This window comes from Hemitrygon akajei, chromosome 2 (genome assembly GCF_048418815.1).
Source record: "Hemitrygon akajei chromosome 2, sHemAka1.3, whole genome shotgun sequence".
NCBI lineage: Eukaryota > Metazoa > Chordata > Chondrichthyes > Myliobatiformes > Dasyatidae > Hemitrygon > Hemitrygon akajei.
The window spans coordinates 190,449,600-190,465,383 of NC_133125.1; the positions used below are offsets into that span (position 1 = coordinate 190,449,600).

Below are 15,784 nucleotides of genomic sequence, written 5' to 3' on the forward strand. Positions count from 1 at the left end.
GAGGGTCGTCATACCAGTCAATATATTCTCCCACACGTTTATGGAAGTTTGTCAAAGTGTTTGATGTCATGTCGAATCTTCACCAGCTTATAAGCAAATAGTGGCACCTCGGTGCTATCTTCATAATTGCATTGACATGCTGGGCCCAGGACAAATCCTCTGATATGCAGTTTTAGTGCAAAAATGGAGCAAAATGTTGAAGTAGTGTTCATGGGCTCAATGTCCAGTCAGAAATCTGATGGTGGAGGGAAAGAAACTGTGCCTGAAGCATTGAGTGTGAGTTTTCTATTCCTCTCCCTCCTCTCTGATGGTAGCAATGAGAAGAGGGTGTGTCTTGATGGTAGCAATGAGAAGAGGGCGTGTCCTGATGGTAGCAATGAGAAGAGGGCGTGTCCTGATGGTAGCAATGAGAAGAGGGCGTGTCCTGATGGTAGCAATGAGAAGAGGGCATGTCCTGATGGTAGCAATGAGAAGAGGGTGTGTTCTGATGGTAGCAATGAGAAGAGGGCGTGTCCTGATGGTAGCAATGAGAAGAGGGCGTGTCCTGATGGTAGCAATGAGAAGAGGGCGTGTCCTGATGGTAGCAATGAGAAGAGGGTGTGTTCTGATGGTAGCAATGAGGGCGTGTCCTGATGTTAGCAATGAGAAGAGGGTATATTCTGATGGTAGCAATGAGAGATTGTCGATGACCTTGAACACTCCAAGAAGTCACCATGCCGGCTTCTGCTTTGTGATTCTCTGCATAACAGTGATCTCTTATCCCACTGAGCAGCTGTGTTCCACAATCCCACCGTGTAACACCGTCTAACCGTACCGCATAACTGCTCTCTCTAATCCCACCGTGTAACACAGTCTAACTGTACCGCATAACTGCTCTCTCTAATCCCACCGTGTAACACCGTCTAACCGTACCGCATAACTGCTCTCTCTAATCCCACCGTGTAACACCGTCTAACCGTACCGCATAACTGCTCTCTCTAATCCCACCGTGTAACACCGTCTAACCGTACCGCATAACTGCTCTCTCTAATCCCACCGTGTAACACCGTCTAACCGTACCGCATAACTGCTCTCTCTAATCCCACCGTGTAACACCGTCTAACCGTACCGCATAACTGCTCTCTCTAAATGTGCTTAGTAACTGCACTGTATAATTATTACACGTGTGTGCATAGGAATGGTGAAGAAACACCCAACCATTATGAGGCCCGGCTTGATGGTAGTACAGCTGGCTTGCACAGTGATTTCTGTGCAGTGTTTGCACATTTCCTCTGGCCTTTGGGTTTCCAGTTTCCTCCCTCATCCCAATAGCGTGTGAGTCTCTGTCGATGTCCCCCAATGTAGGTGGCTTGGGATGCTGATGGTGTAGGAGCTACAGGTGTATTTGCTGAATGTCTTTCAATGGGAGAGTACTGGAAACTGTTTCTAATGGTTATCTCGTTACAGAAAGGATCCAGAAGATTTAGAGATGCTGGAGAGGTGATACCAGGATGCTAACTGGATTAGAGAGCATGTCTTATCAGGATACGTAGGTTTTACGAGCTAGGGCTTTCCTCTTTGGAGTGAAGGAACATGAGGCAACTTGATTGTGTACAAGTTCATAACAGGCATATGTCAAGTGGTTAGTGAGAGACTTTTTCCCAGGATGGGAATGGCTAATACAAGGGGGCATAATTTTACAGTGATTGGAAGAAAGTGTAAGTGCGATTTCAGACACAAAATGCTGGTGGAACACAGCAGGCCAGGCAGCATCTAAAAGGAGAAGCACTGTCGACGTTTCGGGCCGAGACCCTTCGTCAGGACTAACTGAAAGGAAAGATAGTAAGAGATTTGAAAGTAGTGGGGGGAGGGGGAAATGCGAAATGATAGGAGAAGACTGGGGGGGTGGGATGAAGCTAAGAGCTGGAAAGGTGATTGGCGAAAGTGATACAGAGCTGGAGAACGGAAAGGATTGTGGGACGGGAGGCCTCGGGAGAAAGAAGGAGGGAGGGGAGCACCAGAGGGAGATGGAGAACAGGCAAATAGCTAAGTATGTCAGGGATGGGGTAAGAAGGGGAGGAGGGGCATTAACGGAAGTTAGAGAAGTCAATGTTCATGCCATCAGGTTGGAGGCTACCCAGCTGATATATAAGGTGTTGTTCCTCCAACCTGAGTTTGGATTCATTTTGACAGTAGAGGAGGCCATGGATAGACATATCAGAATGGGAATGGGACGTGGAATTAAAATGTGTGGCCACTGGGAGATCCTGCTTTCTCTGGTGGACCGAGCGTAGGTGTTCAGCGATTTTTTGCAAGAGACAGGGTAGGAAGAGGAATAGTCCAGGTAGCTGTGAGGGTCTGTAGGCTTATAGTAGATATCAGTAGATAGGCCGTCTCCAGAGATGGAGACAGAAAGATCAAGAAAGGGGAGGGAAGTGTCGGAAATGGACCAGGTAAATTTGAGGGCAGGGTGAAAGTTGGAGGCAAAGTTAATGAAGTCAACGAGCTCAGCATGCGTGCAGGAGGCAGCAACAGGAGCGATCCCTGTGGAAAGCAGAAAGGGGGGGAGGGAAAGATGTGCTTGGTAGTGGGATCCCGTTGGAGGTGGCGGAAGTTACGGAGAATTATACGTTGGACCTGGAGGCCGGTGGGGTGGTAGGTGAGGACAAGGGGAACCCTATCCCGAGTGGGGTGGCGGGCGGATGGGGTGAGGGCAGATGTGCGGGAAATGGGAGAGATGCGTTTGAGAGCAGAGTTGATGGAAGAAGGGAAGCCCCTTTGTTTAAAACAGGAAGACATCTCCTTCGTCCTGGAATGAAAAGCCTCATCCTGAGAGCAGATGCGGCGGAGACGGAGGAACTGTGAGAAGGGGATGGCATTTTTGCAAGAGACAGGGTGGGAAGAGGAATAGTCCAGGTAGCTGTGAGAGTCTGTAGGCTTATAGTAGATATCAGTAGATAGGCCGTCTCCAGAGATGGAGATAGAAAGATCAAGAAATGGGAGGGTGGAGTCGGAAATGGACCAGGTAAATTTGAGGGCAGGGTGAAAGTTGGAGGCAAAGTTAATGAAGTCAACGGGCGCAGCATGCGGGCAGGAGGCAGCGACAGTGCTTCTCCTTATAGATGCTGCCTGGCCTGCTGTGCTCCACCAGCATTTTGTATGTATTGTTTGAATTTCCAGCACCTGCAGATTTCTTCGTGTGCGCGATTTCAGAGGTAGGTTTCTGTTTTACACGGAGAGTGGTGGATACGTGTCAGGGTGGTGGTAGAGGCAGATATATTAGGAACGTTGAAAAGACTTAAGCACAGGGATGACAGAAAAATGGAGGTTGAGGTATGAGGGAAGGGTTAAATCACACAACATTGTGGGCTGAAGAGCCTGTAATGTATGTTCTCTGTAACTGCTGTATATCTGCTGGTGTTCACTGTACTCTACAATACCCTATTTACCCTATTCCCTGCTCTCTCACAGGAGGAAAATATCTGTTTGCACTGGGCAGCCTTTGCTGGTTCGTCGGACATCGCCGAGGTGCTCCTGAATGCTCGGTGTGACCTGCAGGCAGTGAACATGCATGGTGACACACCCTTGCACATCGCGGCTCGTGAGAATTTCTACGACTGTGTCATGTATGTATACATCTCCTGGAAACAGAAATTTGACCTCAGGGTGTGCCATTACTGGCAGGGCTCGTTGAAATTCCTCTGAACCCCATTCTGTTACAGTTCAGCACTGTGGTAGAGGGATTAAAGACTTGGACCATTTCTAAACGGGGAGAAGATTAAAAACTCTGAGGTGCAAATGGATTTGGGAGTCCCCATGCAGGATTCCTGATAGATTAACTTGCAGCTTGAGTCATAAGGAAACCAAATGCAACATTAGTATTCATTTTGAGAGTATGAAAACAAAGGTGTAATGTTAAGGCTTTATAAGGCACTGGTGAGCAGCTTTGGAGTGTCCAGAGGAGGTTCATGAGAATGATTCCAAGAATTAACAGGTTAACATATGAGGAGAGTTTGATGACTCTGAGCCTGTACTCACTGGAGTTTCGAAGAATGGGGGTGGATGGGGCATCTCATTGGAACCTGACAAATATTGAAAGAGTGGATGTGGAGAGGTTATTTGTCTAGGACCAGAGGGCATAGGCTCAGACCAGAGGGAAGAGATTTCTTTAGTCAATGAGTGGTGAATCTGTGGAATTCATTTCCACAGAGGGCTGTGAAGGTCATGTTATTAGAATGGGGTTGAGAAGGATAATAAATCAGCCATGATGTAACGGTGGAGAAGATGAGCCGAAGGGTCTCTGCTAATGGAAATGCCTATTCTGTTACAGTTTATCAACTAACTATTTCTCTGTCACTCACCTTACATAACCTGTTGACCTTTACCTATTCATTCCTTGCTCTGTACACTCACCGCTGGTATTGTGGGTCAAAGGGCCTGTACTGTTCAATGATCTGAGTACAGCATTTATCAGTTTTGATCAGGATAAACATCCTGTTTCACCGGTCAAAGGGCCTGTACTGTTCCATGATCTGAGTTATTTATCAGTTTTGATCAGGGAGGAGTCCTGAACTAGCATTGCTTCACTCTTCTGCTATTTTATGCAGTACCACAAGAGGGCACTGCAGCTCCCCTGCAGAGGTTCACCCACATTCTCAAATTACTCAGTGGCCACTTTATTACATACAGGAGTGAAACCTGGTGTTGTCTTCTCCTGCAGTAGCCCATCCACATCGAGGTTTGAACGTTGTGTGTTCAGAGATGCTCTTCTACGCACCTGTATTGTAGCATGTAGTTATCTGAGTTGCTGTTGCCCTTCTGTCAGCTCAAACCAGTCTGACCATTCTCCACTGACCCCTCTCATTAACAAGGCAATTTCACACATACAACAGCCACTTACTGGATTTTTGTTTGTTTGTTTATTGCACTAGATGCTGAAAACTCTAAGGACTGTTGTCATGAAAATCCCAGGACATCAGCAGTTTCAGGGATACTCAAATCACCCCATCTGGCACCAACAATCATTCCATGGTCAAAGTCACTTGGGTCAAATTTCTTCCCCATTCTGATGTTTGGTCTGAGAAACAATTGAACTTTTTGACCATGTCTACATACTTCGATGTTTGGAGTTGCTGCCACATGATGGTCTGACTAGATATTTGCGATGACGAGCAGGTGTACAGGTGTACCTAATAAAGGGGCTATTGAGTGTAGATTCATAGAGCACAACAGCACAGAAATAAGCTCTTTGGCTCATCCAGTCCATGCTGGAGTGTTCTGAACTGTTGTTCTGCCTTGCCCCATCTGTCTCAACCCGCACCATAGCCCTTCATATACCTCCAATCCATGTACTTATCCAAACTTCTCTTAAATGTTGAGATCGACCACTTCCGCTGGCAGCTTGTTCCACGCTCACATCGCCCTCTGAGGTAAGAAGTACCCCATCAGGTTCTCCTTAAATGTTTCACCTTTTACCCTTAATATATGTCCTCTAGTTCGAATCTCACCCAACCTCAATGGAACAGGCCTGCTTACATTTATCTGATCAATATCTCTCATAATTTTGTATACCTCTATCAAATCTCCCCTCATTCTCCTATGCTCCAGGAAATTAAGTCCTAACCTTTTTAAAGTTTCCCTGTAAACCAGAACCTTTTATCATACTCTGGATCAATCTAAGCCTTCCCTCCGATACAGCCCTCAGCTTCTATTTCATCCATGTGTCTACCTAAGAGTTTCTTCAATGGCCTCAGTGAATCAATCTGCACCACCACCCCCGGCAGGAGAACACACGCCCACCACTCTCTGTAAACACCTCCACCTCTGTAGTTTCCTCCAATCACTTCAAAAATATGCCTCTTATCATCTTGTACATCTTCAGAGTCAAAAGCTCATGTTAGTATAACCTCAGGCGAGTCCATTTCCAGTGTGCAGGAGTGTGAGGTGATGGACTTGGGGCACAGTAGTGTAATTTCCAGTGTGCAGGAGTGTGAGGTGATGGACAGGACACAGTAGTGTAATCTCCAGTGTGCAGGAGTGTGAGGTGACAGACAGGACACAGTAGTGTAATCTCCAGTGTGCAGGAGTGTGAGGTGACGGACAGGACACAGTAGTGAAATCTCCAGTGTGCAGGAGTGTGAGGTGACGGACAGGACACAGTAGTGAAATCTCCAGTGTGCAGGAGTGTGAGGTGACGGACAGGACACAGTAGTGTAATCTCCAGTGTGCAGGAGTGTGAGGTGACGGACAGGACACAGTAGTGTAATCTCCAGTGTGCAGGAGTGTGAGGTGACGGACAGGACACAGTAGTGTAATCTCCAGTGTGCAGGAGTGTGAGGTGACGGACAGGACACAGTAGTGAAATCTCCAGTGTGCAGGAGTGTGAGGTGACGGACAGGACACAGTAGTGTAATCTCCAGTGTGCAGGAGTGTGAGGTGACGGACAGGACACAGTAGTGTAATCTCCAGTGCGCAGGAGTGAGGTGACGGACTTGGGGCACAGTAGTGTAATCTCCAGTGTGCAGGAGTGTGAGGTGATGATTTAGGACACAGTAGTGTAATTTCCAGTGTGCAGGAGTGTGAGGTGACGGACAGGACACAGTAGTGTAATCTCCAGTGTGCAGGAGTGTGAGGTGACAGATTTGGGGCACAGTAGTGTAACCAGTGTGCAGAAGTGTGAGGTGACGGACTTGGGCACAGTAGTGTAATCTCCAGTGTCCAAGAGTATGAGGTGGTGGACAGGACACAGTAGTGTAATCTCCAGTGTGCAGGAGTGTGAGGTGACGATTTAGGACACAGCAGTGTAATTTCCAGTGTGCAGGAGTGAGGTGACGGACTTGGGGCACAGTAGTGTAATCTCCAGTGTGCAGGAGTGTGAGGTGACGGACAGGACACAGTAGTGAAATCTCCAGTGTGCAGGAGTGTGAGGTGACGGACAGGACACAGTAGTGTAATCTCCAGTGTGCAGGAGTGTGAGGTGACGGACAGGACACAGTAGTGTAATCTCCAGTGTGCAGGAGTGTGAGGTGATGGACAGGACACAGTAGTGTAATCTCCAGTGTGCAGGAGTGTGAGGTGACGGACAGGACACAGTAGTGTAATCTCCAGTGCGCAGGAGTGAGGTGACGGACTTGGGGCACAGTAGTGTAATCTCCAGTGTGCAGGAGTGTGAGGTGATGATTTAGGACACAGTAGTGTAATTTCCAGTGTGCAGGAGTGTGAGGTGACGGACAGGACACAGTAGTGTAATCTCCAGTGTGCAGGAGTGTGAGGTGACAGATTTGGGGCACAGTAGTGTAACCAGTGTGCAGAAGTGTGAGGTGACGGACTTGGGCACAGTAGTGTAATCTCCAGTGTCCAAGAGTATGAGGTGGTGGACAGGACACAGTAGTGTAATCTCCAGTGTGCAGGAGTGTGAGGTGACGATTTAGGACACAGCAGTGTAATTTCCAGTGTGCAGGAGTGAGGTGACGGACTTGGGGCACAGTAGTGTAATCTCCCGTGTGCAGGAGTGTGAGGTGATGATTTAGGACACAGTAGTGTAATTTCCAGTGTGCAGGAGTGTGAGGTGACGGACAGGACACAGTAGTGTAATCTCCAGTGTGCAGGAGTGTGAGGTGACAGATTTGGGGCACAGTAGTGTAACCAGTGTGCAGAAGTGTGAGGTGACGGACTTGGGCACAGTAGTGTAATCTCCAGTGTCCAAGAGTATGAGGTGGTGGACAGGACACAGTAGTGTAATCTCCAGTGTGCAGGAGTGTGAGGTGATGGACAGGACACAGTAGTGTAATCTCCAGTGTGCAGGAGTGTGAGGTGACGGACAGGACACAGTAGTGTAATCTCCAGTGTGCAGGAGTGTGAGGTGACAGATTTGGGGCACAGTAGTGTAACCAGTGTGCAGAAGTGTGAGGTGACGGACTTGGGCACAGTAGTGTAATCTCCAGTGTCCAAGAGTATGAGGTGGTGGACAGGACACAGTAGTGTAATCTCCAGTGTGCAGGAGTGTGAGGTGACGATTTAGGACACAGCAGTGTAATTTCCAGTGTGCAGGAGTGAGGTGACGGACTTGGGGCACAGTAGTGTAACCAGTGTGCAGGAGTGTGAGGTGACGGACTTGGGGCACAGTAGTGTAATCTCCAGTGTGCAGGAGTGTGAGGTGACGATTTAGGACACAGCAGTGTAATATCCAGTGTGCAGGAGTGTGAGGTGACGGACTTGGGCACAGTAGTGTAATCTCCAGTGTGCAGGAGTGTGAGGTGACGGACAGGACACAGTAGTGTAATCTCCAGTGTGCAGGAGTGTGAGGTGACGGACAGGACACAGTAGTGTAATCTCCAGTGTGCAGGAGTGTGAGGTGACGGACAGGACACAGTAGTGTAATTTCCAGTGTGCAGGAGTGTGAGGTGACGGACAGGACACAGTAGTGTAATTTCCAGTGTGCAGGAGTGTGAGGTGACGGACTTGGGCACAGTAGTGTAATCTCCAGTGTGCAGGAGTGTGAGGTGACGGACAGGACGCAGTAGTGTAATCTCCAGTGTGCAGGAGTGTGAGGTGATGGACAGGACACAGTAGTGTAATCTCCAGTGTGCAGGAGTGTGAGGTGACGGACTTGGGCACAGTAGTGTAATCTCCAGTGTGCAGGAGTGTGAAGTGACGGACTTGGGCACAGTAGTGTAATCTCCAGTGTGCAGGAGTGTGAGGTGACGGACAGGACACAGTAGTGTAATTTCCAGTGTGCAGGAGTGTGAGGTGACGGACAGGACACAGTAGTGTAATTTCCAGTGTGCAGGAGTGTGAGGTGACGGACTTGGGCACAGTAGTGTAATCTCCAGTGTGCAGGAGTGTGAGGTGACGGACAGGACACAGTAGTGTAATCTCCAGTGTGCAGGAGTGTGAGGTGACGGACAGGACACAGTAGTGTAATCTCCAGTGTGCAGGAGTGTGAGGTGACGGACAGGACACAGTAGTGTAATTTCCAGTGTGCAGGAGTGTGAGGTGATGGACAGGACACAGTAGTGTAATTTCCAGTGTGCAGGAGTGTGAGGTGACAGACTTGGGGTACAGGGTGGATCAGGCTTGAGGAATTCTATCCCCATGGGAGAGAGGAAGATCCAGGACTGGCTCGGAGTGTGCCCTTCAGAGCTGGGTCATTAACGCTTGGCTTCTGTTTTGCAGACTCTTCCTTTCGCGCGGCGCAGACATCGAGGTGAAGAACCGTGAGGGGGACAGCCCATTGGACTGCTGTGTCATCAACTCGCAGGTCTGGTTTGCCCTGCAGCTCAACAAGAGGCTCAAGCAAGGCATAATTAATCGAGCGGTGCGCACCGAGAGGATCGTCAGCAGGTGAGTCAGCAACTGGAACACATGTAGGGAGCAGGGAAACATCCTGGGAAGACATAGGAGCAGTAGTAGGCCATTTGGCCCATCGAGTCTGCACCATTTCAGCACCTTTCCCCTACTTTCTCCCTGTAACCTTTGACACCCTGATTAATCAAGAACCTATCAACCTCCAGTTTAAATATACTCCAATGTCGTGGCCTCTACAGTCTTCTGTGACAATGAATTCCACAGATTCACCACCTAAAGAAATTCCTCCCTCACCTGAAAAAGGATCTGGTGCTTTCCTGGACTTTGCCTATCTGCCCTTGCCCCAGAATTTCCCTGCTGTGAAAATATCTACCTAACTGTTTTAAATATATTTAATGAGTTACCTCTACTGCTTCCCTCGAAGTTAGGAAGTTACAGCTTTATAAAACGCTAGTTACACCACATTGCATACAGTTCTGATCACCCCATTATATGAAGGGCGTTGAGGCTTTGGAGAGGGTGCAGAAGAGGTTTACCAGGATGCTGCCTGGTTAAGAAGTTGCACAAAATTGGATTGTTTTCCCTGGAGTGACAGGTGCTGAGGAGAGATCTGATAGAGGTTTATAAGATCATGAGAGGTAAAGATGGACTAGACAGAAGTTTCCTTATCCCAGGGTTGAACTGCCTAATGCTGGAGGGCATGCATTTCACATGGAAGGGGGTATGAGGGGCAACTTGTGTTTCACTCAGGATGGTGATGAGGCAAATATGTTAGACGTTTAGAGAGGCACTTAAAGGTGAGGTAAATGGAGGGATGTGAACATTGTGTAGGCAGGAGGGATTGTTTATTCAGCTATTTGATTACTAGTGTAATTGGTTTGGCACAACCTGCACTGCCGTATGTGCTAAGGAAGGTGACGCAGACTCATTCTGCTTCCATGTTTGATTGCCTCAGTTAGTCAAGAGCTGTGGTGGGGCCATGGGAGTGCTTCTGGGGGAATGTGACATGGGTTAGACTGGAAGGAGGGCAAACAGAATTCCAGATCAAATCCTGTCCGTTAGACTGAAGGAGGGCAAACAGAATTCCAGATCAAATCCCGTCCGTTAGACTGAAGGAGGGCAAACAGAATTCCAGATCAAATCCTGTCTGTAGACTGAAGGAGGGCAAACAGAATTCCAGATCGAATCCTGTCTGTAGACTGAAGGAGGGCAAACAGAATTCCAGATCGAATCCTGTCTGTAGACTGAAGGAGGGCAAACAGAATTCCAGATCGAATCCTGTCTGTAGACTGAAGGAGGGCAAACAGAATTCCAGATCGAATCCTGTCTGTAGACTGAAGGAGGGCAAACAGAATTCCAGATCAAATCCTGTCTGTAGACTGAAGGGGGGCAAACAAAATTCCAGATCGAATCCTGTCCGTTAGACTGAAGGAGGGCAAACAGAATTCCAGATCGAATCCTGTCCGTTAGACTGAAGGAGGGCAAACAGAATTCCAGATCAAATCCTGTCTGTAGACTGAAGGAGGGCAAACAGAATTCCAGATCGAATCCTGTCCGTTAGACTGAAGGAGGGCAAACAGAATTCCAGATCGAATCCTGTCTGTAGACTGAAGGAGGGCAAACAGAATTCCAGATCGAATCCTATCCGTTAGACTGAAGGAGGGCAAACAGAATTCCAGATCAAATCCTCTCTGTAGACTGAAGGAGGGAAAACAGAATTCCAGATCAAATCCTGTCTGTAGACTGAAGGAGAGCAAACAGAATTCCAGATCAAATCCTGTCCGTTAGACTGAAGGAGGGCAAACAGAATTCCAGATCAAATCCTGTCTGTTAGACTGAAGGAGGGCAAACAGAATTCCAGATCGAATCCTGTCTGTAGACTGAAGGAGGGCAAACAGAATTCCAGATCAAATCCTGTCTGTAGGCTGGAATGAGGGCAAACAGAATTCCAGATCAAATCCTGTCTGTAGGCTGGAAGGAGGGCAAACAGAATTCCAGATCAAATCCTGTCCGTTAGACTGAAGGAGGGCAAACAGAATTCCAGATCGAATCCTGTCCGTTAGACTGAAGGAGGGCAAACAGAATTCCAGATCGAAACCTGTCTGTAGACTGAAGGGGGGCAAACTGAATTCCAGATCAAATCCTGTCCGTTAGACTGAAGGGGGGCAAACAGAATTCCAGATCAAATCCTGTCCGTTAGACTGAAGGAGGGCAAACAGAATTCCAGATCAAATCCCGTCCGTTAGACTGAAGGAGGGCAAACAGAATTCCAGATCAAATCCTGTCTGTAGACTGAAGGAGGGCAAACAGAATTCCAGATCGAATCCTGTCTGTAGACTGAAGGAGGGCAAACAGAATTCCAGATCGAATCCTGTCTGTAGACTGAAGGAGGGCAAACAGAATTCCAGATCGAATCCTGTCTGTAGACTGAAGGAGGGCAAACAGAATTCCAGATCGAATCCTGTCTGTAGACTGAAGGAGGGCAAACAGAATTCCAGATCAAATCCTGTCTGTAGACTGAAGGGGGGCAAACAAAATTCCAGATCGAATCCTGTCCGTTAGACTGAAGGAGGGCAAACTGAATTCCAGATCAAATCCTGTCTGTAGGCTGGAATGAGGGCAAACAGAATTCCAGATCAAATCCTGTCTGTAGGCTGGAAGGAGGGCAAACAGAATTCCAGATCAAATCCTGTCCGTTAGACTGAAGGAGGGCAAACAGAATTCCAGATCGAATCCTGTCCGTTAGACTGAAGGAGGGCAAACAGAATTCCAGATCAAATCCTGTCCGTTAGACTGAAGGGGGCAAACAGAATTCCAGATCGAATCCTGTCTGTAGACTGAAGGGGGGCAAACTGAATTCCAGATCAAATCCTGTCTGTAGACTGAAGGAGGGCAAACAGAATTCCAGATCGAATCCTGTCTGTAGACTGAAGGAGGGCAAACAGAATTCCAGATCGAATCCTGTCTGTAGACTGAAGGAGGGCAAACAGAATTCCAGATCAAATCCTGTCTGTAGACTGAAGGGGGGCAAACAAAATTCCAGATCGAATCCTGTCCGTTAGACTGAAGGAGGGCAAACTGAATTCCAGATCAAATCCTGTCTGTAGGCTGGAATGAGGGCAAACAGAATTCCAGATCAAATCCTGTCTGTAGGCTGGAAGGAGGGCAAACAGAATTCCAGATCAAATCCTGTCCGTTAGACTGAAGGAGGGCAAACAGAATTCCAGATCGAATCCTGTCCGTTAGACTGAAGGAGGGCAAACAGAATTCCAGATCGAAACCTGTCTGTAGACTGAAGGGGGGCAAACTGAATTCCAGATCAAATCCTGTCCGTTAGACTGAAGGGTGGCAAACAGAATTCCAGATCGAATCCTGTCTGTAGACTGAAGGGGGGCAAACTGAATTCCAGATCAAATCCTGTCCGTTAGACTGAAGGAGGGCAAACAGAATTTCAGCTTGAATCCTGTCTGTTAGACTGAAGGGGGGCAAACAGAATTCCAGATCAAATCCTGCCTGTAGACTGAAGGGGGGCAAACAGAATTCCAGATTGAATCCTGTCTGTAGACTGAAGGGGGGCAAACTGAATTCCAGATCGAATACTGCCTGTAGACAGAAGGAGGGCAAACAGAATTCCAGATCGAATCCTGTCCGTTAGACTGAAGGAGGGCAAACAGAATTCCAGATCAAATACAGTCCGTTAGACTGAAGGAGGGCAAACAGAATTCCAGATCGAATACTGCCTGTAGACTGAAGGAGGGCAAACAGAATTCCAGATCAAATCCTGTCCGTTAGACTGAAGGAGGGCAAACAGATTTCCAGATCAAATCCTGTCTGTAGACTGAAGGAGGGCAAACAGAATTCCAGATCGAATCCTGTCCGTTAGACTGAAGGAGGGCAAACAGAATTCCAGATCAAATCCTGTCCGTTAGACTGAAGGAGGGCAAACAGAATTCCAGATCACATCCTGTCCGTTAGACTGAAGGAGAGCAAACAGAATTCCAGATCAAATCCTGTCCGTTAGACTGAAGGAGGGCAAACAGAATTCCAGATCAAATCCTGTCTGTAGACTGAAGGAGGGCAAACAGAATTCCAGATCAAATCCTGTCCGTTAGACTGAAGGAGGGCAAACAGAATTCCAGATCAAATCCTGTCCGTTAGACTGAAGGAGGGCAAACAGAATTCCAGATCAAATCCTGTCCGTTAGACTGAAGGAGGGCAAACAGAATTCCAGATCACATCCTGTCCGTTAGACTGAAGGAGAGCAAACAATTCCAGATCAAATCCTGTCCGTTAAACTGAAGGAGGGCAAACAGAATTCCAGATCAAATCCTGTCTGTAGACTGAAGGAGGGCAAACAGAATTCCAGATCAAATCCTGTCTGTAGACTGACGGAGGGCAAACAGAATTCCAGATCAAATCCTGTCTGTAGACTGAAGGAGGGCAAATCTGAAGAATTCCAGATCAATTCTGTCTTCTGATTGGTTCAGTGATAATTTGAGGTTTATAATATTCTTTGCAGGTCAATGGGAAAGGGAGTGAAATTCTTAGACCAGGCTTTGCAGGGAAAGCTGGGGGAACACACAACAGTTCTCATCGAGAGATCAGCCATGGAAAGGTTGAGTAGTTTCAGGTTTCTGGGTGCAGACAGGTGAAACTCTGCAGGTCTGGAAATCTGAGCAACACATGTGAACATGGCAGGCCAGGGAGCATCTTATCAAAAAACGCATATCGGGCGGAAACTCTTCAATGTCTTGCCGAAGGGTTTCGGCCCAAAGCATCGGCTGTCCGTAGGTGCGTGCCCTAACAGACAGAACGCGTGGGTTTCTTTGTGGTTCATGAAACCATGACCATAAGACAGAGGGTTAGGCCATTCAATGCCCTTCCAAATCAAGAATCTATCAACCTCCACGTTAAATATACTCAATGACTTGGCCATCTGTGGCGATGAATTCCACAATTTCACCAGCCTCTGGTTAAAGAAATTCCCTCACCGTGAACTCTACGTCACTATTTTCCTCTCTTTTTGCACTATATTAATTGTAAGGTATTCCTTGTTGTAACTTACAGGTTTTTTTATGTATTGCACTGTACTCCTGCAATAATACAACAAATTTTGTGGCCTATTGTCACCTGATTCTGATTCTGGGTAAGAGCTGACTATCTTCTGTCCTTTTCCCAACCCGCTCCTTCTCAGGGACATTGCAAGAGGGTATGAGAATGTCCCAATACCGTGTGTGAATGCAGTGGATGAGGAGATGGCTCCAGAGGACTACAAGTATATCTCTGAAAACTGTGAGACATCCATGATGAATATCGACAGGAACATTACACACCTTCAGGTACCCAGAACCCGTGAACGCAAGAGTAGTAGTGTAATCAGATTTTTATGATCAGCTTTATTTGTCCTATGTATGCTGAAACATACAGAGAAAAGCATAGTTTCCGTCAACGATCAACGGCGTCCGAGGATTTTGCTGTGGGCAGTCCGGCGCCAACATAGCATGCCCACAACTTACTAATGCTTACTGTCCTGTACATCTTTGAAATTCTCACCCGGAGGAAACCAATGCATTCATGTGGAGAACATACAAACTCCTTACAAAGAGCAGTGGGAATTGAACCCTGGTCGTTTCCCAGACACTGCGACACATCAGGGAGGGGGAGAGTTACCTGGACTCTGTGTACCAGGAGATAGCCACACCTAATAGATTAACTAATGTAGATTGCAGTCAAGCACAGGATGGTGTGGCTATGAGTGAGGCAGGTAGGGGAATCCAGGAGGTAGGGCTGGAGGAGATGCAGGCCTTGCTCTTGTCCAACAGATTCGAGGCTTTAACTCCTTGTGAGGGCAGGAGCGGGGACTGTGGGGAGGATGAGCAACCTGCCCATAGCACCGTGGAGTGGGGGGCCATTCCAGAGGGGGGAGTCAATAGAAATGTTGTAGTAATAGGGGACAGTATCGTCAGGGGGATAGATAGGGTTCTCTGCAACCGAGAGCGAGAGTCCCGAAGGCTATGTTGCCTGCCTGGTGCCAGGGTTAAGGACATCTCTTCTGGGCTGGAGAGAAACTTGCAGTGGGAGGGGGAGGATCCAGTTGTCTTAGTACACGTTGCTACTAATGACATAGATAGGACAAGGAAGAAGGTTCTGTTACAGGAATATGAGCAGCTAGGGGTCAAATTAAAAAACAGAACCTCAAGGGTAATAATCTCTGGAATATTACCTGACCCACGAGCAAATTTGGCTAGGTTAAATAAAATTAGAGAGTTAAACACGTGGCTCAAAGACTGGTGTGGGAGAAGTGGGTTTTGCTTCTTGGGACACTAGCACCAGTACTGGGACAGGAGAGAACTGTTCCGCAGGGACGGGCTTCACCTGAACCGGGCTGGGGTTAGTGTCCTGGCGAATCATATAACTAGGGCTGCAGAGAGGTCTTTAAACTAACTAGTGGGGGGGAGGATTCTAGAGAGCAAATAATTAAAAAGACAATGGAGAAGGT

The 15,784-nt window shown here is 47.7% G+C and overlaps 1 protein-coding gene across 5 annotated transcripts in view; it reads left to right on the forward strand.

The window, feature by feature from the left end:
• LOC140719267 (histone-lysine N-methyltransferase EHMT2-like) overlaps positions 1–15,784 on the forward strand; it is a 147,729-nt gene that overhangs the window by 92,935 nt on the left and 39,010 nt on the right. For all 5 annotated transcript variants that reach the window (XM_073033807.1, XM_073033775.1, XM_073033791.1 and 2 more), the window contains 3 exons: positions 3,451–3,605; positions 9,154–9,321; positions 14,480–14,624. In XM_073033807.1, the coding sequence (XP_072889908.1) occupies positions 3,451–3,605; positions 9,154–9,321; positions 14,480–14,624 (468 nt within the window). The remainder of the gene's footprint in view (positions 1–3,450; positions 3,606–9,153; positions 9,322–14,479; positions 14,625–15,784) is intronic.